Here is a 26,055-nt window from a genome sequence, read left to right as displayed (position 1 = left end):
TATCTATGAAATATCTACACATGTACAACATGATATTATTTTTAGATACATATAATATTTATTGCCTGATGATATCGAGCTCGAATTGATTTGTGAAGATACAAAGGCGAGTTATAAGCAACTGGATGCAACTAGTCTTACCTGTAATTTAAACCAAAATATATATAATATTTATCTAATTTTAATATAAAGATTTATATATAATTAATATATCATTCACCATTTATTTCTATTATATATATTTAGAAATTACAGATAATAAAATATGAATCGCGAATGATATAATAAAAGGATAAAAATTATTAGAATGTCATGCATAGATTTTTCCATTTTAAGTGTTTAATTCTTTCTTTTCAAAGGATATTTTTAAAGTTGCCAAGAATAATTGTTTATTCTTTTGGGTAAGAATTAATTTCTTTTGGGTATGTAATTGTTCATCCTTACAAATGTCGTTTTCAAGAATTGAACCATTAACATTTTGGTCATTATAAGGATCTAATGAAGTTTTACACTACTAGATCAACATATTGTTCATGAATATTTTCAAAGTTTTATATAAACTATTTGATTTTATTATCAAAATATCCTATTAATTTATTGAAAAAATATAACTATTAATTAATTAAATGAAAAGATAAAATGAACAAACTAGTAAATGACAAATTTGATAATCAGTATAAAAAAGTTGTTCTTATATTTATTATAAAAAACACTTTAGAAGATATTTTAAAGCTGCCACAGGGCACATGCTATGGCGTATAAAGTGGAATGAATGACCCCACCTCAATAGAAAAGCCATTTACAAAAGGGACAAATATCAAATCTCCTAATTTCCTTTTTCAAACAAATGAAAAAGTATCACATTATTAAAAAATAAAAATTCTAAAATAATATTTTTATATAATTTAATGAAAGTTTATTAACTAAGGATAGGAGAATATAATGATTTTAGATACAAGATCCTTGTTCTTACAAAAAGGAATTATACCTATTTTTATATAATTATACGAGACTTTTATTCAACACTAGTACTATATATATTATTTTCCAAAATCCACATGCCTAGATAGTCGCCGTGGCAATCCAATAAGGAGCAAATAATAATATCGATCTACTATTAATACTAATTTTTTATATGTTCATCAATTACTCATGTATATTAATTTAATTTAATTTCAATAAATGATATACTATCAATATATAAATTATTATCTCTTACACTATTTCCAATTTAAATCGTGTTTTTTTTTTCATTTTATTTAGAGACAATAGTATGCTTACCGCAATTTCCATGTTATACTAGAATTTGGAGTAGAGGATAGAATTAATCTCTAGGCATATGGATTCTCCACCAGGTGAACCTTTGGTAATGGCCTTTTTATCTTCCACTTTACACGCAGTAGGATGTGCCTCGTGGCAGCTTGGTTTTATAATATCATCTTTAAGCTCTTTTCAATATTATAATAATTAAAATTTTTTAACTTATTAATACATAATTGTTTTCTCATTGATTATATCCAATTCAAATTATACTTCTCTAGATATTATGGGCATCGTCACAGTTTTTTGCATTGATGGCGAAAGTATTAAACATGAATAATGAATTGAGAGTATAAACATTTTCACACTAATACTATATAAATATTAAATTCTTTTATTTAATTTAGGACAAAAGTAAAATAATAATTAATATTTTTTACAAATGCAGTTATTATAAAAAGGAAAAAGTATATAACTAATAGTGTATGAATTTTATATAATATTATTGCATTATCTAATATTCATATTTAATTAATATTGATTTTTCATAAAAAATAATACAAATGATGAGGGAATAATACTGTGACCATCTATGAATATAATATTACATAAATATTAGATTGTATTATAAAATATGAATGATTTATATTATATTATAAAAAAGAATTGAAAACTCAAATATGTTTGAAGACTTTCTCCTTTGCTTCCATGTTCCAATCCTTCGCTCTCTCAATCCCTTATCTCTGTTGGTTTGCGAGTTTAGTTTTGAAGGATAATGAAAAATAGAAAGTTTTAAAGTCATATTATAAGTGTATTTTATAGTTCTGGAACTATATTCTTCCATTCGTTCCCTTACAAATTCTTACTCGCAAAAAGATACTTAATTGGCAGTCGACAATCAATATAAAATTTTGTCGAAACTCTATGATATAGATTAATGATGTAATAATATTAATGTTAGGTCATTGCCCAGAAGCAAGGCATCACTAAGGTACAATTTCAAAAGAGCAAGGATCACTGCAACACAACCTAGATATAGTGAAAAACAAATAAGGATTTCCGTATTAGCCTGAACGAGTATGAGTAAATAAGCTAATTCATGGATGGGATTCAAATCAGAACATCAAATATAGCCATTCTTAAAGGGAAAAACCAATGGAAATAGTTAGTACAATGACATAAAGGAAGATTAATTTTATGTGTCTACAAGAAACCAAGTGAGTTGGGAAGAATGCAAGAGTATTAGACACTTCAATTTTAAGTTGTGGTACACTGGTAAGACAAGATGAGAAATAAGGTGTGTACGATTATTGATAAAAAATTGGACGGATAAGCTAATGTATGTTTTTTGCGAATAATATTGTCTTAGTGAGAAATTCGATAGAAAAATTAAGAGATGTAAACCATAGAAAAGTGATGAGTAAATCATTTTCATTAAATTTGGAAAGAGTGAACCTAGATGAAATATGTATCCAACAATGAAAGAATTTAATAGAAAATTGTACAATTTTGTGGGAGGGGGTCCCCCTTGAATTCATCTGTGATTACCGATTGAATCTCTTTATTTTCTTTCCCTGCTGGCTTCAATTGAAATGAATTCATCCTTTTAAAATTGCAATTTCTACAACCTGGTCAAGTAGCTTGGTTAATGATATCTATCAGTGTTGCACTATTGGTATGATTAAACTACTTGGCATAGTTCAGTGGTTGATCTTTTTTTTATTCTTCTATCCAGTCTCATGCTAAAGTAGCAACATTAACGTGCCTTGCTACCAAGTTAATGTTTACACTTGCTCTGTTTATCGGCTGCTAATATTTATGTAAAGCTGCTATATTTTACTTTTGGAATTTCAAATCTGCATAATTTGACTTATTTTTAGATCAGGTTCCGTGTTCATCTTGTAACCAGAAATGAATAAAGGTGGTGTTTGTTGCTCATAATGTGCATAGCCTATGACGCTGTCGCCAAGCTTAATTTCCATTCTTACCTTCGTATTATAACAAAATACATGATAGACACACACACACATATATATATATATATAAGGTGTTGGTTGTGTAAGGATTATTTGTTAGAACATTATGGGAAATATGATTGTTTGGAATATCATATTTGGGCAAAACTTATTCCTATGAAGCTGGGAGAATTAAATAATCATATACAGAAAATCACAGATATCCAACTATCTCATATAAAAAGGTGAGAAACCAGAAAAACTGAAGCTGGCAGAAGGTCGAATCTCGCAAACAATATCACAGAAATCCAACATCCTCATTTCAGACACTTTTTTAAGATTCTAGTGTTATTTCAAGAATGACATACATTCCTTTCAAGAATGACATACATTCCTTGTACTAAACACCATCTAAAGATAATGCTCATTGAGTTTTGTTTATTTAAAATTGGTGAACAAAATAATTGAGTTTTACATATGATGTTATGGGCAAAACATGCTGAGGAGTAAAATGAAAGGTTGTTGCGCCAAGAGAGCGTCAAGAGGCCAATCATATCATGTGTAGATGAACTCATTGTTTAAAGTGTTACAGGAAACAACACCAGCACAATTGATAGAATATCAATGGTGGATAGTCACACCATATAGAACCATAGTATACTATGCTTTACGCACATGTCTTAACATTTCTTACCCCCATGTTTTCTGGTTGATCAACTGCTGCCATGTTCTTCATTTTCTTGTGAGTTGTAATGCAGAAAACGAAAGAAACAAGGACACCATTGTCTGGTAATTTTCAAATATTTGATAAGGATACATCGTTGTTTGTATGAACATACAAATTGTACCGTGAATTTTTTTTGTCACAAACACACTATTAATTTACATATAAAAATTTCTATATTCTGTACAGCAACATGATGATCACAAACCTGAACAACAATGACCAATCACAACATCACTTATGCCTGTTAACTGTCAAACTTAGCGGTTTTCCCTTCGAACAGCATTTGGATCAGACATCATGTCCATCATCATTTTCTCAGGTGAATCCTCCCAACTTGCAAATGTCTTCAAGTCAACCTACAAAATAGTATGGTGACCATGTTATAGCTGTTCTTTATCAAAATTTAATTAATATCTGCAACAGTGAATTCAATCAGATGGGATACATACTTTTCGTCTTTGCTCAGTGAAAAGTTCTTCTCTCTTTTTATAAGAGCTTTGCACTTCCTTTGCTGATTTACCACCAAGTCCCCAAACTTCAACTTCTGAAATCCGAGCTTCAGTAGGTAGGAAACCCTGAAACATATCACAAGACAAACAGCTCATAAGTATGGAGTCATGAAGGGTGTAGTTAATTATTGGCCAATACTTTAAAACATCCCAGTATACTGTCTTCAGTGTTCATACTCTCAATATCAATGAAGTTCTTAAACTCAACTGAATAGTAAAAAGTAAAAACATTATCATGCGATAATGACGAGAAATCACGCAGCCATGGAAGAGTTCACCAGATCGTTATCCTCTTTTTATAATAATAAGCACACAAAAAAAGGTTCCAATCAGAGATGATATAGAATCAGCAACTTCTTTTGGATTTTGATTAAGTATTCCTACAAGCATAACTCTGAGACTATCCCTCTGGCCATGACCAATGGTTAGCTAAAGCCCTTCCCAAAGTGATGACTCCATAGAATCAACAACTTTTGATGCACGCATTAATCAGCATATGGTTACGAGTTCTATATTCATACTGTAAGTATTTTCAGCAATAGAATTGTACCTGATCTGGAAAGAGGGAACCACTCTGGTAAGTTTTGTCATTAGCATGATGGCGAACAGTCACTTTCGCAAAATCTTCATCAATAAATATTCTCTCATTTCCCAGAGTTCCTCCAAATGCAATTCCCGCTGGCTTTGGATGAGACTCATATACTCTAGCAGAATGCAAGTGGCAATAAACAAAGTTCTTTTCCTTACCTGTAAATAACAACATGAATAATTGGTTTCGGGGCTTACACATAACTGGTCCCTCTCCCCTCTAAAAAGAGATAAACACAGACACCTCTACTACTTACCAGTGGGTGGGAATACATGAAAAAGTGGACCTATGGAATATAAACATCCAGAGTTTCCATAGAAGATATCTTTATTTTCAAGACCATGATCTGTTAAGGCACCTAGAACCCATTTTTTATTGATGGAATTCCCCTCATGAGCATCTCCTGAACTTGCAGTGACCAAAATTAGCAATGGACCTTTGTAGCCTTCAACACAAGACCAAAATCTGTTGATGCCTCTTCCATGAATGGATGACCTATAACACAGTAGAGATTTGATGTCAATAGGTCTTTCCTTTTACAAATGTTACAGGGCAAAGGGCATAACAACTTAAAGTCTGACTGAATTGGAAAAACACCACAATGGATGACCAATAGATTTCCACCCCAATTTTTGAAAAAAATATATATTAACAAGTTCGCAAGACTATTAAAGCAAAATAACAGGATGAAGTAATGATTAAGGGCCAGAGATGCAAACCGATAAAGGGGGCTTTCAGCAATTGCACCTTCACTGCTAATAAAAGCTCTGTAAATCTCTTCATTTACTGTACTTCTCTGTGTGATAGAAATTGACCATGCCCTTCCGTGGGATAAGATATAATCAGATGCAGCTTTTGATGAAATATCTCCAACAGAGGAACTAGAGGAGGTCAACTCATCCTGCCATTCATTCAAGAAATTATTCCATCTTACAACAACTAAGAACCAGATGCAACATACTTTCTCCCATACAATAATTCATGGTGAAAACAAAAATGTTGTTTTAGTTAACAATGTTATATTGTATTCAACTACAAACTCAGCTAATTTGCAAAACCTGAGCATGTTAAATGAGGAAAGGGGTCTAAAAGCAAATCCTTTTTCTCTGTAACTTAAACAAATACGTTCTCTTAGAATGTCTAATGAGGTAAGAATATAGAAAATAATAATAATAATATGCACAAGCACAATATCTTGACAAACACAATTCTTTTTCTCCGCAAATGACAAATGAAACATAAGAATACTGAAGACTGTAATCCAAAGAAAATAGTTAATTTGTTTAATTGTAGGATGGCATGGCACATGCAAGTTTTTAAACTTTTATAAAAAAAACTGAAGGCAAAATGACTGTGATTTTGTCCTCATTTTCAATTATCTCAAAGCAAAATATTAGGATTACTATAAAAGCAAATATTTGAAGAATTTCTTTTTTATAATAATAAGCAATTAAGCATAAAGTTTGAGCCTGAAAGGACTTCAAAAAAGTTTGCGTTTTCCATTAGCAGCAATGGACGAGGGAACTTAGAAGAGGCCAAACCAGGCTATTAGCATCCAAAAAGATGTTAAAACACAAAGATCATTGGACAAGTCTAATTCTAGTATGCTATGCTGACTAACTAAAGAAGAAAGCTAACAATTTCTTGACTGCTGTTTGACAACCAACATTTCATAAAATGATGCAAGCTTCACATTTCATAAAATGATGCAACTTGGTATTTCAAATGATAAAAATGGCAAACATGACTTACATGGCATCATTGACCCATATCATAAAATTCGACAAAGTTTCACTTTGGTTGTCGACTACCTAACACAACCTCCACCTTTTTGTCCATGAATATGACTTATGATATAGCATTATGACATCGATTCGATTCATGTAGTCGATCTCACCTAGTGGAATTAAGGCTTGGTTATTGTTGTATGGATTACAGGGCAACTTTGTATGTTTGAAAACATGTTTGAGACTGGTAACATATCACAATAATGTCACCATGGTGGCATGGCAAAAAAGCAAAATGTTACAATACAATAAAGTAATTATGGGACTTCAACTAATAGCTTATCCTTTTAGGAAATGGGTATATGTCAAAAAAGACCATAAAAAAAACTGGACCAACAACAATTCATCACAAGCATTGTCATAAATTACATTTCGTGGAATGTCTATTGTCACTCCTCCTCTATTGACTTTTTATGAAAGGAACTTTGATTTTGCTCAATGACTCAAAATAGCTCATTTCATAAACAGTTAGTGAAACAAGAGGAACAAAAGAAAACAAGCAGTAACTACAGTCTACAGAAGATCCTAAAATTGTAATCAAGGCAGGATGGAAGATACTAATCATGTTATCATGTTACAAACATAAAGTAAAAACATGATAAGCGATGCTGGCATTCAATATAAATATACAAATTACCCCTGCAGTTAGTGCCATTTGCAGTCTTGCATGAAAATAGTGTTGTAAACAGTCCAGGAGGCACGGCACCATACTCATAACCCAAGTCACAAACTTCCCTGCAGGAAGTTGAACTTCCAAGCTTGAGATTTCACACTCCCAAGCATCCAATCCACCCTCAATTTTCGCACATGATGTAACAGCCGATAATACCAAATGATCCAAATCTGGTAAACTAAGATTTCTTTTCCCTTCAGAATCCTTCAAATTTCTACAATCCCATGACATAACCCAACATATATAAAGAAGCAGAAGTACATGATTGGGACGAAGGTAACCACTGATTTTACTATCATCATCCTCAGATTCAAACTCCAAATTCAGAGCCAAATTTGTTTTTCTTGTTATTGCAATGAATAATCTAATTAATGTGTTCAGAGAAATTGACGCAGATACCCTAGCACAGCTTTTGTTATAACCTTTAACAAATTGAACCCAATCTATTCCTTCTTTCTCAACTATGAAAAATTGATCAACTATAGATGAACCTAAGTGATCCAACAACACTGGAAACAAATCCGGCACGTTTGATGCGTAACTTCGACCTTCTTCGCGAGAGAAACTGAAGAAGCGCTTAACAAAAAAAATATCAAAGCAATAAAAAATGACTTATCAGATTTGTAAGTTGAGAAAGAAGAAGAGATTGAGGTTTTTGATTAGTACCTGTAGATTCTCGAAGGGAACGGCTTGTGTTTCGGGATTGGCGAGTTTGGAGAAAGATTTCTTGAGCATAGGGAGAGCTCCGGTTGAGGCTGCGACGGATTCCGCATCCGCTTGTTCCGCCGGAATATTCGGCTCCGCCGGTGTGGACGATCCCGCTCCCATCGCGTCGAAAAAATTAGAACCAGTTATTCCGATATTCTGGAAAATTCTCAACGATATTCTGGAAAATTCTGGAAAGGTGTTTTTAAAGTGGGGTGGACATCTGGCGGGAGATCTATGTTGTTGTTTGATGGAAGTTGTTATAATAATATCTTGATGAAGAGGGAGGGCTATGATAAGTTATTGGCCTTTCGACCTATCAAAAGGCAATATTAACAATTTAACAGTATAAGGTGCTGTGGTTACTCGGTTTTCACTGTCTTTTTTATATTTAAGTTACGAGTTTAAAATCTACACATTAATAATGTAAAGTTTTTTATACTGTTGATATATTATTCATTATTTATTTATATTATTTTTATTTATTTGAGAGTCAATAATGATTAACAAACCGATGGTGATGATTTACTGACAATAAAAAACTTATAGTCAATGTTTACATATTAAATCTTTAAGTTATATATATATATATACTTTACATTAAATGTAAAAAAAATTGATTCATAACGACATTGGTTAGGAGGAGCAGTCATCCACAAAAAGTTAGTTTCTTATTAAAAGAGAAAATAATACCCTTAATAATACCAAAAAATAATGTGGAAAAATGATACAATTTTATTAAAATAATCTAGCTGGAAAATTAAATTAAAAATAAATAAAAACATGAAATGAATGAAAAGGATTATAATGGGACATATATATAAATATTTATTGGGTTTCAAAAACATCAGATAATAATTTATAAAAAAGGTGTTATTTATTATTAAAAATAATTAAAAGAGTATGATTTATTATATTAAAAATAAGTAAAAGTACCTTTTATTTTAATAAGTTAATTATTTCCGATTTATTATATTGTGACTTTATGAAAAAAAATTATCTCAAGTTTGTACTTTCATTTTTTTGGTTTCCCACAGGTACCTCGCACTGAAGGCAATCATGTCCGAGCCGGGAACATCCACAGGTATGTGTGGCTAACTCTCTCAGCGGATATTTTTTCCATCCACAAGACTTGAACAGAGACCTTGCTTAAAATTTTCTAATCACATCTTAAAATTAAGAGTAGTTGACATTTTAGTCCCAATATTAACTTTCTAATCACATCTTAAAATTAATTGTTTAATAAAATAAAATAATAATATGAGAATAATGGTGAAAACAAGCCAGGTTAGGTTAAACATTTGTCTTAAATAGACTTAGCCTATATAATATGAAGGATTCTAGGTTTAGTCTGTTAGTCTGTTTAAAAAAAATTAAAGTCTAAGTCTAACCTATTTAAAAGTCTGGTCTAGTCGGTTAGCATGTTTAAAGGCATGTTATTCTATATAATATTAAAATAGGCCATTATATTTACATTTAAATAGGCTAATATTCCTACTTTTAATTAGACTCTTTTAACCCTAACAATTAAGTTATATTTTTATATTAAAATTACATATATATATATATATATAATAATAATAATATTACTTATATTAAAATTGTATAATATCAAAATATTATATAATATAACTAAATAGATTGACATCTTAGGCTTAATAGATTTTTTGGATAACTTAAAGTCTGACCTGTTAAACTAAATAGGCTTTTCAAAAAACCTGAGTCTGACTTGTTTACGGAAAAAGTCTGGTCTGACCTAATCTGATATAAGTCAGATAATATGCCCCTGATAGGAGGTCTGATATGTTTTCACCCTTATATGAGAAACATTTTTTATGCCTAAAAGTCCATTTACATTCATCAGTAATAAAAAAAGATATGTACCAATAATATAACAAATTTTTACACTATCATTGTGTTATCACCATTATTATTAATTATCATTAACTCTTAAATAAAATTAAGAAAAATAAATGATAAATGATATACTAATTCTATATAAATATTTAGATGATAATATATATTAGTAAAATCAAACACTACTCTTCAATCCATAGTTCTATACAACCAAATCAGAATTGCAAAGCAAAGGCAAATTATCAACAGGCAAGGCCATACCTTGTTCCAACCCAAGTTAATTACACCATGTCAAAACAATCCCATACCATCCTAACTACTAGTAGGAGATATTTGCATTTGCACGGGTGATAATAAGTATTGCATAAATTTAACTAAAGAGTAGCAACATAACTTGTTAATGATAATGTTATTGAGGATTAACTACTAAAACATGATTTGTAATAATTCATCATTGATGTAAAGATGTTGAGACTTGAGACTATGAAATGGTATTGCACATGTAATGTTAAAAAAATGAAAAATGTTATGAAAATTTGATTGAATTTAGTTGCAAATAACACGATGTTTGTTAACAGGAGAATGTGAATAAAAATTACCTCATAAACCTTGCTTTTTATATATTTGATTGTTGACGTAAAATTATTGTACATTGAGATGATATTGAATCTGTTATTTAAAAAATGTAACAGTTAGAAATAAATATTTGAAAAATAATGTAATCGATCATCATCAGATAAATTAGAATATTGTGACAATTGACTGTTACCTTGGCTCAATGAGTCACATGACAGACTGAAAGTTGCAAAACTACAAGAAATATATATTATGAAAATAGAATGATGAATATAATAAACAAACAAAAATGTTATAAACTAATAGAGAAAACATCAAACCAGATTAACATGAATAGAATGTGAGATTTATATGAAATGTTAAATGTTTATACATATCTTTGTATTTCAGATAATCAGTTATTTCATCATCAATCAATATTTTTTTATCCATACCATGAGTTGCTCACAGTGGGTGGATACATACCTACAAAACAATCAACTTCAAGTCAAACTCATAATTGAGTAATCAGGACAGTGTAATTGTAGAAGGATAAAATATACCTTGTCCTTCATTCACTTTGGCATGTGTCAGCAGAACAATCATGGGTTCACCAAGTGTAAAGTTCTTGTAACAATTAAAAGACTTCATGACATGTGATTTCCATAGAGTACATGATATAGCATTACCACTGATTACAAATTATAGTGAAAAAGTTGTGAGATAAAATAAGTTAATTACTCAGAATAACAAATAAAGTATCCTTCCAATTACCTAGAATTTCTGAGAGTGAAATAACTTTCTTTAAAGAAGTTTGTGTCTAAGAGAAAACCATTTTATCAACAGCACCAATAATAACTACAAAATAATCATAATAAAGTGTTAATATAATAGAAATAAAGTAAAAATTATATGAATATGAAAAAAAAAATTTATAAATAAAAAATTACCTACTAACAAATCACTTGAAAGTTGTTAGCAAGTATTTCAGCAAACGTTTTAAAAACAAATTCAAATTGCGGAATATCGGGAAATTCTTTATCTCTTAGAGTTGTACCAGCAGTAAATTGTATTATGTAGGCATGCTTGCAAGCCTTAAATTGAAGATCATTGTGGAACACATTAAAATTATGTATGACATAGGTGTTATTTTCAATCAAATGTTCTCTCCATTGATTTAACTCATCCTTTTTGACATAGACTTAGATCTTGTCTCCCTAAATTAATTAAAACAAATGGAGGTTAGTAATTTAAAAAAATTAACCTACTTTTTTTTATAACATAGTACCTTATAGTCCATCAATATCATTTCCAGATGTCCAAGTTTTGGTGGAAGTTGAATTCTAAGAGCGATCTTCCACATGTGTTTTGAATCATTTAGATCCCTTATTAGATCGAAGGGGCGTGATATTGACGTTAATACAACAAAACTAACTTATAGAAACATTAACCAACCATGAATAAAAACATTAAGACATACATGTAAGAAAGAATATTGCTGTTAGATAAAAAATGTAATGCCCCGAAAATTTCTCTAAAAATATTGCCCAAAAATGGGTAAAAAATTTTGTAATGTAAAACTTCTTCATTTATATTTGACTCATTATCGGGACATCACATTAAGTAACCTAAATTATGGAAAAAAAACGATCATTACCTAATGGTAACCTAAAGCCACTTAATATATCGTGGAATAATTCTTTATTGGAAATAACTAAAAATGTTTATACAAAAATAAAGCGAAATAAATCATTGTCCAAACTGAAATTATATAAAATAGATTGATTTATTCAAAGCATCAAAAGTACCCTACATAGATACCCGCCTAAAGGGAAACTAGAAATGAAAATGACTACTAGTGACTAGCTCCGGTGTTACACCAAATGGCATCACGAGATATTCGTAATGACTATATCATGTTCAAAAGGCAGTCTTCGGAATATCCTCTGACTTCACGCGTATTTGATGGTATCCTAACCGAAGATTGATCTTTGAAAACATGGTAGCTCCTCTCAGTTGATCCATCAAGTCTTTAATTCTTGGCAATGGATACTTATTATTGATGGTGACTTTGTTCAACTGTCGGTAGTCAGTACATAGCCGCATAATGCCATCCTTCTTCTTCACAAATAGCACCGGAGCATCCCATGGTGAAACACTAGGTCTGAAAAACTGTTTCTGTAGCAAGTCTTCCAATTGCTTCTTCAACTCCATTAACTCCAATGGTGTCATCCTGTAGGGAGCTATAGAGATCGGTCCAATTCTAGGAACCGGATTGATAGCAAACTCTATCTCTCGCACTAGGGTCGAATCAGGAATGTCATCCGGAAAAACTACGGAGAAATCCCAAACCACGGGTAGGTTATGAATCTCTTCTCCATCTTTCTTCTCCAATGACGCTAGTAGCATAAATACTTGAGCTCCATCCTTCAATAGTTTCTTCATTTGGTTGGCACTAGTGCTTTTGGTTTCATAAGAGGATTCAATGAGGTTCTTAGGATCACTAAAGATTATTGTTTTGTTAAAGCAGTTTACAAGAACATGGTTGTTAGACAACCAATCCATCCCTAAGATGATATCTAATTGAGATAAGGGTAGACATATCAGGGCTACTGCAAAGATTCGTTCATCCAAAGTTATAGGACATTCAGAGCACATAGTTGATACTATGACGGGTTCATTAGTGGGTGCGGATACAATTAGATCATAGGTTAAGGAGACTATAGGTAATGTTAATCAGTTGACAACATCATTAGATATGAACGAATGAGTCACACCCGAATCAAACAGCACAAATAAGGAAGTCTCATTAATACGACATGTACCTTGTATGAGGTCCTCATTTCCTTCAATCTCAGCTCCGCTCATGGTGAACACCCTTCCTTTGGCCTTAGGCCTTGCCGCTTGAACAATATTCACTTCTTCCTTTTTCAGTTTAGGGCACATCGGCTTGATGTGTGCTGGTTTTAATGATAACATATGGCGCAATTGACACTGAAGTGCTTTCCCTTGCACTGCGAACACCAGGGTGGTGTGTTGTTGTTAGATTTCCCAACCGGTAAACTCATTTTGTTGTCGTTATTGTTGTTGTTGTAGTTGTTGTTACTGTTGTTCCCTTGTCGGAAGTCTATGTTGTTGTAAGGCTTGAAATTTCTCTATTGATTCCCTAATGACGAAGCATAGGGTTTCTGGTTGCGGTTGAAGGGCTTTCCCCTTCCATGTCCTTGCCCGAAATTCCTTTGGAGACCATAGGAATTTCTAGGTCGTACCACACTTTTTAGCGCCACATTTGTTACCTTCACGCTGTCCTCAAACTTGGCACATTTGGACCATTCGTTCCCCACTTGATTGTAGTGTAAGGCATACCTCGCCAAATCTTCAAAATTGGCAACATACTCCCCAACTGTCATGTTTCCCTGCTGCAGACGCATGAACTCCATCTCTTTCTGGGTCCTCATATCTGTAGGAAAGTACTTCTGCAGAAATCTATCCTTGAAGGTTGTCCAGTTGACAACTTGTTGTTCATGCTCCATCTGACGTCTGGAAATTTCCACCAATTCTCAGCTTCCTTAGTCAGCATATAGGTCGCATAGGTGACCTTTTTCTCATCAATGCACATAAGTGCCCGAAAGATCCTTTCAAACTCCTAGATCCAGTCATTTGAAGTATCTGGGTGCAAAACCTCCTTCAAACTTTGGGGGTTGACGATGACAGAATTCGTCCAAGCCCCTATACTAATCCGATCCTTGGTTGGGTTGGGGTTGTTGTTGATTCAGCTGATGCAAATTCAAGCAAACACTAAGCACATCAAGTCACACAAGAAAGCATGTGAGGCCATGCCCAAGGCCAAATAGGAAAGAACCGCTCTGATATCATGTTGTAACGCCCCAAAAGTTTCTCCAACAATATTGGCCAAAAATGGGTAATTTTTTTTTTCTAATGTAAAACTTCTTCATTTATATTTAACTCATTTTCGGAACATCACGTTAAGTAACCTAAATTACGGAAAAGACAATGATTGTTACCTAATAATAACCTAAAGCCACTTAATATATTGTGGAATAATTCTTTATTGGAAATAATTGAAAATGTTTATACAAAAACAAAGTAGAATAAATCATTGTCCAAACTGAAATTATACACAATAGACTGATTTATTCAAAGCATCAAAAGTACCCTACACAGATACCCGCCTCAATGGCAACTAGAAATGGAAATGACTACTAGTGATTAGCTCTGGTGTTACCAAAAACAGAATCTAATAAGTAAAGAGTAAAAACATTTAAGTAAAACATATTGAACACATAACTTCCAATTCATGAAAGAACGAATGTTGTTGTAAGATAAAAAATGTTAAGGTCATTTTTTGATGAGGTAGCTAATAGGTAGGCTACCACATATATTATGTAGATATTATTGTTATTGAAGACATGACTCTCAGCATGAGATTCAACTATATGCAAGACGAAAATGTTTTTTTAGTATCCCACAATTATCCTTGTACCGGAGTCAATCATGTCCGAGCCGAGAACATCCACATGTATGTGGGGCTAACTTTGAAACAAAGAAACAATTATTAAAAATTTCCTTAATATTTTAATTACTTAATTGAAGATATTAAAAAAAGACTTAATTAGCCTCTACAACTTCAGAAGCACTAATTAAGAAAGTCTATAAAACAGACTTCACAAATAAACAAATGTTGATTGATCAATTTCGTAGCCACATGAATAAATTATAATAAAGAAGGTTAATATGCAAAAGTACCCCAAAAATACAGAAAATGGAATGATGATTATAATAAATTCAAAAAATCGTGATAAAGTCACATAAAAGACATCAAAACAGGTTAATATGATAAGAATGTGAGATTTAAATTAAATGAATTCTATATTAACAAAGTCTATTAAAGAATGCCTAATAAAGCACTAATTAAGAAAGTTTATTAGAGATAGATATGGAATTGTGAAGAAAAATGCTAAATATAAATGTAGTTGTTAAAATCATAGTCGAAAGGAAGAAGGTTTTAATGAATAGGAACTATTTCCAAAAAAATAACTAAATTGAATTGATCACATTATTTCCCACTATAATTATAATGTTCAAAACTTAATAAACAATATAAGTATAATGAACATCTAGCAATGATTGACATGCAGAGAGTCAACTTCATAAATTAACTAAATACACTTGAAAAATATAAGGTACTAACAATACTAAAATGCGCAAATATTTTCGAAGCTATAAGATAGTAATAGTGTAGTGAACTCGAAGATCAGTCCTAAACCATTAGTAAGGCATTTTATAATATTTTATAATATCACACACAATTTCAGATACTATTAAATAATAAGTAACTCATTAGAAATGTGCATAAAGAAATATCAGAAAAGGTCATATAGTTGTCCTTCAATTAATTTTAGAGTAAACCATGTAATAAAAATTTAACAACATTCACAACTCCAAAAACCATAAAATGAACTAAGGAAATTTCATAACCCACAACTTTAAAGGTGTATATATTAATATCATAGGAAGACATCAATCATTACTCACTGCCACGGTTGTTGTCAAGAAGACAACTCTGAAGTAAAAAATATTTAGAGGCAATATTAAACAACAAAGAGTAGCAAAAGGAATATTAGATACAATTTTTTAAAAGTTCCAAAATCGATTAGAGACCACAAAAAGAATATAATAAACAATATTAAACCATGTACTCTTTCAAGAAACGTTGAAAGTGTTTATGGACTGTTTATCAATTAGAGAACCACAAACAAAAGCAAAAACAATATTAAACCACATACTCTTTCAAGTGTATATGGATAATCTCCTATGATATTAAAGATTTAACTTTGACAGAAAAAATGGATCGACAATCACAAAAAGTATGTAAGGCATAATTTTTAACCAAAATGTTTCAAGAAATCTTGCAAGTGGTCAATGAAGAACTACTATGATATTAAAGATCCCATTTTTTGAAAAGTAAAAACTACCTTATTGATCAGATTTTTAAGCAAAAAACTAAGAAATATATAATAAAGATCCAATTTTTAACGATAAAAATAGGATCAATAATATTTCTACGGTAAAGATCGTATTTTAAGCAAAAAAAATAAGAAATGTAGAATAAAAATCTGATTTTTAATGACAAAAATAGGATTGAGAACATTTCTATAGTAATGATCAGATTTTTAAGCAAAAAAACTAAGAAATGTAGAATAAAGATCCAATTTTAATGATAAAAATATGATCGAGAACATTTATGCGGTAAAAATTGGATTTTTAAGCATAAAAACTAAGAAATGTTTAATAAAGAACCAATTTTTTTAGGCAAAAAAGTTGTGAATCATGAAATTTAAGACCGGTTTTTGGCCAAGCATGATAATTGATACATTATATTTTGACGACATCGATGTAAATAAATATTGATGCATTAAGTGAGGGATTTAAGAAGTACAGGGGAAAAAGAAGAAATGAAACAACAATAATATTATTACAACCTTAATTGTACATGGAAGAAGATTGAAGAAGTATAGTTAAGAAAGAATAAATGAAAGTTAAGAAAGAAGAAATGAAAGAGTTAAGAAAGAATAAATGAAAGAAATGAAAGAGTTAAGAAAGAGGTGTGTTGGACGGAAGAAGACCAACAAGTTTTCTTTAAAGTTAAATTTACTTAGTGGAAAATAGGTGACAATCATGCACTATGTAGTACACAAATGATGACACTGCTGTATAATAATGAATGAGAACTCCTTTCTTTAATTAATTAAATGATAGGAAATACTTATTTTATTTTTTGTTTAATTTGTTTGCTATTACCGTTTTACCCCCAAAAATGCAAGTGTCAAGATTTGAGGATGTCTAATATGGTAAAATCACTAGCATGTTGTATTCTTAATAAGATAGTAGAAGATTCAATTTTTAACGATAAAAAATATGATCGAGAACATTTCTACGGTAAAGGTCAGATTTTTAAGCAAAAATCTAAGAAATGTAGAATAAAGATCCGATTTTTGAGGTAAAAAAGTTGTGAATCATGAAATTTAAGATCGGTAGAGACCTTCAACTATTTCTTTACGACAAAAATGTCAATAAAACATTACTAAACGTCACTTTTAGAAAGAAGACCAACATGACCAAAGATGGCCAAACATGATACATTGATACATTATGTTCTGGACAACACTGATACAAATAAATATTGCTACATTAAGTAAGGGATTTGAGGTATAGGGGAAGAAGAAGAAATGAAGCATCAATAATATTATTTTTACCTTAAATGTACACGGAAGAAGATTAAAGAGGTATAGTTAAGAAAGAAGGAATAAAAGAGTTAAGAAAGATTAAATGAAAGAAATGAAAGAGTTAAGAAATAGGTATGTTGGACGGAAGAAGACCAACGAGTGTTCTGTAAAGTTAAATTTACTTAGTGCAAAACAAGTGACAATCATGCGCCATGCAGTACATAAATGATGATACTTCTATGTAATAATGAATGAGAACATCTTTCTTTAATTAATTAAATGATAGGAAATACTTTTTCATTTTTTGTTTAATTTTTTTGCTATTACAGTTTTATCCCCTAAAAATGCAAGTGTCAAGATTTGAGGATGTCTAATATTGTAAAATCACCAGCCTATTGTAATTTTAATATGATGAAATTGTATTCTTAATAAAATAAAGAGTAAATACCAATTTTAGTCCCTCATTTTTCGACCTTAATAGTTTAGTCTTTTAGAAAAGAAAAGACTTAAAATGGTCTCTCAAAATTTCAAATGTAGGTCAAATTAGTCTTTTTATGGGTCAAATTAGTCTCGACCAAGTGTTGTAAAACATGCTAAAAATAACTAATTTGACCCACATTTAAAATTTGTGAGAACTATTTTAGGTCTCTTCTCTTTTTTGAAAGACTAAACTAACAAGGTCGAAAAATATGAATGACTAAAATGTGTATTTACTATAAAATAAAAAAGAATAGTAGAAGATAATAGATTCTATACATGAGTCCTAATTATCGTTCACCAGAAATACGTGACAATGATCTAGCCACTAAAGCTACCATTCACACGCATGGTTGTTGGACAAGCTTAACATATTCGAAAAAATGCCACAATTTCCTCACGGTACTTAAAAAAAGTAACGTTAAAACTAGAGGTGTTAAAACGAGTTACCCGGACGGGTTCAAGCTAAATCGGTCTGGCTAAAAAGCTCAAATACTATTTATGCATATCAATTTGTAGCCCAAACTCACTCTAAGCGGGTTACGGGTTGTGGCGGGCTGGTTCGTATAATATTAAAAAATATTTAAATTTTAACTTATTTAATCTATTTAATATATATATAATTTCATATTAATTATAATTTTTTAACATGCTTCTTATGCCCAATATAATCAAACTTATAGATCCAATGTCTTGTTTTTGAGTTAAGACATGAAGTCCAGATATATAATTTTTAACATAACTCATTTGTTAAATATCTCATTTTATTGGACTCTCACTCTATAACACAATATAATTTGGACTTCACTCTAATATATAAAATTTTAGACACTATCAAAAATAATATCCTTTGTTCTTTATCAACACTTTTATAATGAATTTTATATTAAATTTGGTTGTGTGAAGTTCTCTATGAGAAACAATTATGTTTTCTTTTAGTTTTGTTGCAAAAGTTATTTTTTGTTATGTTTTTGTTGTAGAAGTTAAATCTAATTAGGTACCAAATTAAGAAAGGGAAAGTGAATTCTATGTGGTTTAATGTCTTCTAATTTGATTTTATACATTATTTTTTATATTGGGTTTAAATGGATATTATGCAAAATAGGAAAAAAAATATAATGTTTAACTTTATAACATTATTGTAATTTATAAATATTTATATTATAGACATTAATCTATTTTTTATTCAAAATTCATAACATAATATTTATTATCTATTTTTTATTATAAGTTGTATTGTAAAATAATTTTCACCTAAAACTTATTACAAAGCCAAAAGTTCGAAAAAAGATAAAAATAAGGAAAAGCGGGTAGCCCGAACCCGCCCGGGTAAATCCAGCCCGAATCCAATTTTCATATAGTCTGGTCCGGTCGGGCTAAAAAACTCAGATTCAATAAAAATGTCTAAATTAATACACAAGCCTTATAAATTTTTGGGCTTTGACGGGCCGACCCGTTTTGACATCTCTAGTTAAGACTAATAATGTTAAGAAATTTAAATAGAAAATAATATATATCAGAGAGAATATCACAATTTAAATACGAGGGACCAATTTCTGGTAAAAAAAATACGTAGGGACTAGAAGTAAAAAAATTAGTTAACTTGAAAAAAATAATTTAGACTAAAATTGAGAAAACATAAAATTAATCCTAGTTGACAATATACATCTTTAAAAAAATGCCAATATATGTAAATCGAAGAAAGACAGCGTTCCGAGCACGCTGGTGGAGAAACCATTGGAATCGGCGGAGATAATTCTCCGGCATCAGTTACCTGTAAGTTAAAGATGCCACCGGCGAAGAGGGGAAAATCGAAGGCTGAGGCTAAGACACCAACTCCATCGGAGAAACCTGATAATTTCCCATCGTGTATTCGGTGCATGCCTCCTTCCTCCGTCGCCGTAACCATCCACGCCAAACCAGGATCCAAATCCGCTTCCATAACAGGTCTTTCTTTCTTTCTCACGTTTCTTAGATTTGGTGGTTTCGTTGTTTATGGGTTCTAATAAGTGAAAAGGGTTTTAGATATCAGCGATGAAGCGGTTGGAGTGCAAATAGACGCACCGGCCAGAGATGGAGAAGCAAATGCCGCTCTTCTTGATTATATTAGCTCGGTAAACTTTATTTCCAATAATAATTTAAAATTTGGAGTGACATTGTTTATTATTCTCCCTCGTTTTTAAAATAATAATGAACATAATTTGGAGCTATAAATTTGTTTAAGTTTGTTAATAGTATGTTGTACGGGTATGTGGTTCACTTGGATAAGTTGTTCATTGCTTTTTAATCAATTTCATGAGAAATTCTTTATGATAGATGGGATATGTGGTACGTTGAATTCAGTATGCGATATGTATGTTAACTGAGAGAATTATGTATCTATGGTTTTTTTCTACCTGGTTTACGAGTCCTGTCAATTTGTTGTTTAAGAAAATTATAGAGATGTTCTTCATTTTCAAAAGAGTTGCACAATTCTATATATCATCTCTGAATAGAAGAAGAAATTAAGGTGATGTTGGGTTTAAGAAACCATTGCATTTTATAGCTGCCAATTATTTCTTTATAAAATACTTGGGCCTTAATCATCTTCCATCTGTATCTTTTGTTGAATTGTTCCTGAACTGTTACTTGTTAGTGCAACAAGAAGGGAGAATATTTCAAAACCAGTTGCCTTTGTCTCCGTTAGACTGTCAATTTAGAATTGGTCTGTCATTGATTTATGTATCAGAGAGGATAATGCGGTATTGCCGACCCTACCTAGTGGGATTAAAGTTTGGTTGTTGTTGTCGTTGAGAGGAAAATGCAGTATTGCTAAGCCACAAGAGTTCCATCTCTTTCCCTCCAACACCCCAGTACGGCTGGCAGATAACATTAGAGTTTTTGGATTTGAGAGATGGAGGATAGAATTGTAATGCCTTGAATTTGAGTAATTTTTTTTACTGAATTGGTATTTGGCAAGTAGAAGTTGATTCCTCTTTGAGTAGAATAGCTGCTCAAGGTAGATCACCGAATTTTTGGAACACATATGAAGCATATATCATCATGTCGTTGAACTTATACCTTGACTTTCGGTTTCATGTGGTCACTTAATTAAAGTTTTCTTTCCGTTTTGTTTGCTGCCCCCCCACAGCGGTGGTGAAAACCCTGTGATTTTTAGTATGATATACATTGTACAAGTTATGAAATTCAGTTTTATCTTTGTTACAGTTCGTTAATCTGACACTTAGCAAGTCAGTTACGTGTTAGAAAATTGGCAGCAGGTTGTTGCAAGTTGCAACTGTATAAACACATTCACGTAACCATCATTCACCTTTAAGATCAGTGAACATGCAAAGAATTTTTACCACATTCTTCTGGTGATAAAGGGTAACTTTTTTGGCATCCCTTTGGTGCTCTGCTAATGGTTTTTTGTGGGGTTTCTATGGTAGACTCGCCAAGGGATTGACATGCTTTGTTGCATTGGTCTACCTCCTAGCATAGTCGTTGCCCTCTCTTTTTGTTCTCTGAGTATTTCCTATCCTCTAATCTTGTGTACTATTCTAATGAAAATTCTTTATTTATTATAAAAAACAGGTTTTAGGTGTAAAACGAAGACAAGTCTCTTTAGGTACTGGTTCTAAGTCAAGAGATAAGAAAGTCATTGTGGAAGATGTAACACAGCAATATGTTTTTGACACATTGCAAAAAGTCTCAAAGCAATAATGATATAAAAAATGAAAAAACATGTTTTCATTGACGAGGAATCATGTTGCTTGCTGCTTTACAGTACATGTGCCACAATAAATGAAGCCAGAATATGTGATTATCTGTTTTCCTCTTAGAAGGCTACCAATGCTCTCGACATTGTTTAAAAACTGGTATTTGTTTTATACTTGCTTTCTCCTTTGTATTGCAGGGTAGGCTTTGGCAATTTCATGTAGATTGATGCTTGTTATATTTGATGAAATTGATCCAACTGTTTGATTTTTCTACATTATAGTAGTTGTTTGGTATTTATCATGGATTGATTTTGCTACACCGACAACTATCTGCTAAGGATGCCAACCCCACACTGTTGATTATATTCCAGCATTGTAGAAATCAATTGGTGTCACAAAGTAAAACCTGCTTTTAAAAATTGGTTTACTTCAAGCATCATGTAGATTCAAAACAACTCAAACTTGTTTTGAAATATAAATAAAAAAAGACTACATTAAGAAGATAGAATGTCAGTTACTAGGAAAGGAAAGACAAAATTCTATGCTGCAATTATGAAGGTTGCTTGATCACACACCTTGTGTTAACTTAGCCGCTGCCAATGATCAGCTGGAGAGGCTGGAATATATATTTGTATCACCCATGCTGTTGGCAGCAGGGTAGTAGACAGGTTGGTTAACTATCCTTGTACCCAAACCTTGGGATTGCCCTTCTTGGATAGGGCCCCTGCTGGCTGTGGAGAGCTTTCGGTTATTGATGGGAGCACATTTGTTCTCCCAGAAAAATAATATCTAAGTTAAAAGTTTAATAATTAAGTGTTTTTCTGACTAATTGCAGTGAATAACATATGAAGTGACACACTTCTCGGGATAGATGTGCTCCCATCAATGATTGTGTTGGTGTTTCCTTCTTGAATCAACACCCCCGCTGGCAGTGAAATGAAATGGGTCTTTATTGGCAAAAGAAATATAACATATTTAAACACATGGGAAGGACCATGATGGGATGTTCTGTATATATTTGTTGCACTTTGTTTGAGCTATTCTAAGTTCTAAATCAACTTTCTTTAATATTCTTTAGCCAAGCTTAGCTGACAACCAAATTGCCAATTAAGCAATGGCTCCAATTTGGCTTTCCTCAAGTGACGAATTAAGCTTAAATCCACATTTCCTTAGAGCATCTATAATGCAATTCAAAAGAGTTGTGAACAATTAAGTTCTGGAGGTCCTTTTATGGCATTTGATTTTGCAACTTAGTTTTTCAGTCCAATGATGTAATTTTCAGAGCATGATATATATATATATATATATATACATGTATATATATATATGTGTGTATATATATATATATATATGTATATGTATTCCTACAAAATCAATCTCTAAATTTTCTTACTATATAATAACTAATTGTGTTACTTGTGAACTAATCATATTAATAAATAAAGTATTATTTTGTGACATCACTTTTTTATAGTGTAAGAGGATTTGACGAATGACATGTAACAAATAAAGATATTTCTTATAGTTAAGTTTGACTTATGTAGGTAAGTTTCACTAGTATGAAAAATTAGTAGTGATGTATTACATAAAAGTATAATGTATAGAAAATTAATGAAGCTAGCCCTTACACAAATTTCATTGGAGGATGGACGAAAATTAGAAAAAGTATCAGGGAATTATTTTTCTTGAAATTTCAAAGATTCCTTAGAAATTTCAATACCACAGTAAATTACAGATTGCCTTAATAGATTGCACAGTTGGAAAAGTAGTACACTACTACCCTCCAGCCCCATCTCTGAATTATTCTTTGATTACTTCTTATAAGTTGGGTGCACAGAGATTTGACTTTGAAATAGGAAAGCTCTCTATAATAATAAAACTTTCTACTTTCTTCAAAATTTTGTACAGGAACTGATATGATCCTCAAAGAGCCTAATCTTAGTGGTCTTAAAGGTATGAGTGGCCCTATGACTAGGACTCGGACAAAAAGGGTTCAAAAGGTTCACATCAGGAACTATTTTATGTGTATCTGTATTTGGGAAATGAAAAGTGAAAGTAAAGGTGACCTTTCAACCAAAATTAAAAATAAAAAAGATTTCTGGCATAAAGTTGAACTATTTTGAAGATAGTTGCCTCATAGCTTCATTAGCTTGATTAGTAGATGTATGTGCTAATTCATGGGCTCTGTTTTCCTCGTTAGAAACAAGAGTGTAATTTTATACGTTGAAGATTTATACACAATCAACATATTTCCAATGATGTAAATACTGAACTGTACCGGTCAGTTCGATCGGAAAACTGGCGAACCGGACCCCTAACTGGTACAGTACATATGTTGAACCGACCAAGTATCAAAACCGGTCAAAACCGGTGAACCGGCTGGTATTTGACTAAACCGACCGGTTTATACACATATTTGTTTTTTTTTCAAAAAACTTAAAAACTCATTACAAGGTGACCCATCTTTTCAACCCTTTTTCAAGACACATGTTTCCAAGGCTTAGATTACACATTTTGGTTCCTAACATTCGTGTGTAATCTCAGTGACATTTGTGTAATTTTGGAGTACTGTCTAAAGATATGATTTGGTGCAAATATAATCTCGATATGTGAACTTGTGTATTTATTTATATTTTGTGGTTGTAAAGTGATACTTTTGGATTGATATATGTTTTGTAATTTAGATTTTGAATTTGTTAAAGACTTAAAATTGTTTGTTTATGTGAATTTTGAGTAGATTATGAATATGAGTTATAAATTTGAGTATCTACCTATTTGAATTTTTTTTGTTATAAGTTTATATATATATAAGCAGGTATGTCTAATTTAACCGACATGTGGTTTAATTAATGAACCACCAGTTGAACCACTATACCACTATACTAGTACCTTGATCGGTTTGATAATCGATACGATTTTAACAACACTGATATTATCCAAACATTCATTTGAATTACTTTTATTTAATAGTCAATATTAATTGAAAATGAATTAGTAAATATTGCAGTGATAGTGTAAAATACACATTTTTCTCAAGAAACAATATGGTGAAGATGAGTCCTTTATCATAACTAGCATAAAATAGATTTATATTTATTCTAATTGTTGGTTATGGAGCAAGCAAAAGTGCAAAGAAAAAATATGTTATGTAGAAGACTTTATTTTATTCATCAACTAGATACAATTTATACATCATGAAAAAAGAAAACTGATATAGAAAAAAGAAATTCTTACATTAATAACATAATGAGTCACATAAGTGCTCCAACATAGTAGGTGAAATATTCCTAACAACCATATTGACTATTTATTGCCTAATGAATACAAATGTAATAGATTCTATATCATATTAATCAACACTCCTTCTTGACTCTGGAGCTGTAAACTTCAAGTTTTTGCCATATACTTCTTATTTTCATAATTGTCAAGATTGAACTTGGTTATGTAAGTCCATTTGACTCATATACCCTTCTTGTGTTTAGACATCTACCAACTCACACGTCTCGTTCTTTCAATCATCATGAGCTCTCCTTCATTGCATTTATCAATTTTTAGTCAGTTTCAGCTTCTTCATATCCTCCAACATTTGATGGTGTACTCATAGGTTCTCTGATATTTGTGTGTATCAGTTCTAGCTTCTGTGTAGCCTTTCATGTCCTTTTTTGGGGAAAATAAGCCTTGTATGCTTCCTATATTAGCTGACAGTGCGTGTATGAGACTTTTTTTTCTTCCAATTGTGACAAATCATTAACAAAATTATACTTGTTCTTGATGATTAGTGTTGAGAATAGTGTAATTCATGTAGCTAGTTTGGTTAATCGATTAATATTTTAAATAATCGACTAAATTGATTGTTAATTTTTTTTATAAAGGGCATTGTGTCTAAAATGAAATTGCGCGCGAAGTATTATTCAGTTCTAACTATCTTCTCTCATTCCCTGATAATCGATTACCTATTGCCTTAATCGATTAAAACCTTTCTTTCTTTTCAAAATTCATTTCTTTCTTTCCTTTCA

At 31.4% G+C, this 26,055-nt stretch overlaps 2 protein-coding genes across 2 annotated transcripts; one reads left to right on the top strand and one right to left on the bottom strand.

Moving 5' to 3' along the window:
- Positions 3,756-8,440, bottom strand: LOC109328604. Its single transcript, XM_019562152.1, has 7 exons — positions 8,167-8,440; positions 7,465-8,076; positions 5,760-5,941; positions 5,297-5,535; positions 5,002-5,198; positions 4,392-4,517; positions 3,756-4,298 (listed from the first exon to the last, which is right to left on the bottom strand). Exons 1-7 carry the CDS (start codon positions 8,326-8,328, stop codon positions 4,200-4,202), a joined length of 1,617 nt encoding a protein of 538 aa, XP_019417697.1. The 5' UTR covers positions 8,329-8,440; the 3' UTR covers positions 3,756-4,199.
- LOC109327400 (UPF0235 protein C15orf40 homolog) lies at positions 20,020-22,340 on the top strand. Its single transcript, XM_019560532.1, has 3 exons — positions 20,020-20,288; positions 20,367-20,455; positions 21,915-22,340. Exons 1-3 carry the CDS (start codon positions 20,129-20,131, stop codon positions 22,041-22,043), a joined length of 378 nt encoding a protein of 125 aa, XP_019416077.1. The 5' UTR covers positions 20,020-20,128; the 3' UTR covers positions 22,044-22,340.

The sequence above is a fragment of the Lupinus angustifolius genome, chromosome LG15 (genome assembly GCF_001865875.1).
Source record: "Lupinus angustifolius cultivar Tanjil chromosome LG15, LupAngTanjil_v1.0, whole genome shotgun sequence".
NCBI lineage: Eukaryota > Viridiplantae > Streptophyta > Magnoliopsida > Fabales > Fabaceae > Lupinus > Lupinus angustifolius.
The sequence above is the reverse complement of the archived record's forward strand: the minus strand, read 5'-3'. Positions and strand labels throughout refer to the sequence as shown.

Excerpts from the sequence above, each read along its gene's own strand:
- LOC109328604 (XM_019562152.1), bottom strand. The coding sequence starts at position 8,328 with ATGGGAGCGGGATCGTCCACACCGGCGGAGCCGAATATTCCGGCGGAA. Across the intron at positions 5,942-7,464 it reads AAATGGCACTAACTGCAGGG|GATGAGTTGACCTCCTCTAG; the intron begins GTAATTTGTATA and ends AATGAATGGCAG. Across the intron at positions 4,518-5,001 it reads GTTCCCTCTTTCCAGATCAG|GGTTTCCTACCTACTGAAGC; the intron begins GTACAATTCTAT and ends GATATGTTTCAG.
- LOC109327400 (XM_019560532.1), top strand. The coding sequence starts at position 20,129 with ATGCCACCGGCGAAGAGGGGAAAATCGAAGGCTGAGGCTAAGACACCA. Across the intron at positions 20,289-20,366 it reads CAAATCCGCTTCCATAACAG|ATATCAGCGATGAAGCGGTT; the intron begins GTCTTTCTTTCT and ends AAAGGGTTTTAG. Across the intron at positions 20,456-21,914 it reads TTCTTGATTATATTAGCTCG|GTTTTAGGTGTAAAACGAAG; the intron begins GTAAACTTTATT and ends TATAAAAAACAG.